The sequence below is a fragment of the Habropoda laboriosa genome, unplaced genomic scaffold (genome assembly GCF_001263275.1).
Source record: "Habropoda laboriosa isolate 0110345459 unplaced genomic scaffold, ASM126327v1 scaffold90, whole genome shotgun sequence".
NCBI classification, from domain to species: domain Eukaryota; kingdom Metazoa; phylum Arthropoda; class Insecta; order Hymenoptera; family Apidae; genus Habropoda; species Habropoda laboriosa.
In genome coordinates, this window is record NW_017100218.1 from 2,141,251 (window position 1) to 2,142,530 (window position 1,280).

Sequence of the window (1,280 nt, forward strand, 5' to 3'; positions counted from 1 at the left end):
TTTATTTTTAATATATACATATGAATATTTATTGTTTGTTGACTCTTACATAAGATGTACATAAAACTACTTTTATTACTTCAATTTATTGTTATTTTTTTAAAACAGCAATTTAAGTCAATTGTTTATTGTAAGAATACCTGTTTTTTAAATAGGGGTTGGCAAATCTTGTCTACTCCTTCAGTTCACGGACAAAAGATTCCAACCTGTTCATGACTTAACAATAGGTGTTGAGTTTGGTGCTCGTATGATTATAATTGATGGAAAGCCAATCAAACTCCAAATTTGGGACACAGTAATTATTTACATTTTCAATACATTTATATATTTTACCAAGCATTAATTATTGTATTAAATGAGTTTATTAATTTTTATAATAACAATTTTTGAGGAACAACAGTTGTTAATGTAATTGTACTGAACTTATAGGCAGGGCAAGAAGCATTTCGTTCCATTACACGATCATATTATCGAGGAGCAGCAGGAGCTTTATTAGTATATGATATCACACGTAGAGAAACATTCAATCATTTAACAACTTGGTTAGAAGATGCAAGACAACATTCAAATTCCAATATGGTGATCATGTTAATTGGTAATAAAAGTGATTTAGATAATAGAAGGGAAGTAAGAAGAGAAGAAGGTGAAGCTTTTGCAAAGGAACATGGACTTGTTTTTATGGAAACCAGTGCAAAGACAGCAATCAATGTAGAGGAAGCATTTATCAATACAGCAAAAGTAATTTATGAAAAAATTCAGGAAGGTGTATTTGATATAAACAATGAGGTTAGAATCAACATTGCAATAGTTAAACTGTAACTGTAACATTATATCTTTCTTGAATATTACCAATGAACAAATTCTTAATTTGTTTAGGCAAATGGTATTAAGATTGGACCACAACATTCACCAACAAGTCCTAGTGGATTATCAGGTACTGGTGGTCAAGGAAACGCGCAAGGTGGTGGGTGCTGCTAGGGGCTGGGGGTTGCCTGTCCACCGCTTCATCCCTCTCCAATTTAAATTGATCTTTTTAATCCTGCTCCTCATTTTATTTTCAACCAATTAATTTGTATATTTTTTTGCGCGTGTCGCATTATCAGGTAACAAGTGATTATGAGTGTAATTATTATTTAAAAAAAAAACGTATACACACATATTGAATAGGAATATTATACAGTAAAATGTTATATATTGCTTAAATTATAAATCTTAATAAAGTTTTAATTTATAGATTTTAGCTGATGTAAATTTATTATTTTTTAAATATTATTTGCTAC

General features: G+C 29.8%; 1 protein-coding gene across 1 annotated transcript in view; it reads left to right on the forward strand.

Annotated features, from left to right (window-relative positions):
• The window catches only part of LOC108570890 (ras-related protein Rab-2), a 21,190-nt gene extending 20,043 nt beyond the window's left edge, over positions 1-1,147 (forward strand). The window contains exons 2-4 of the mRNA XM_017932820.1: positions 156-295; positions 430-786; positions 877-1,147. Of these exons, the coding sequence (XP_017788309.1) occupies positions 156-295; positions 430-786; positions 877-978 (599 nt within the window). The 3' untranslated portion in view covers positions 979-1,147. The remainder of the gene's footprint in view (positions 1-155; positions 296-429; positions 787-876) is intronic.
• Positions 1,148-1,280: the final 133 nt, after the last annotated feature.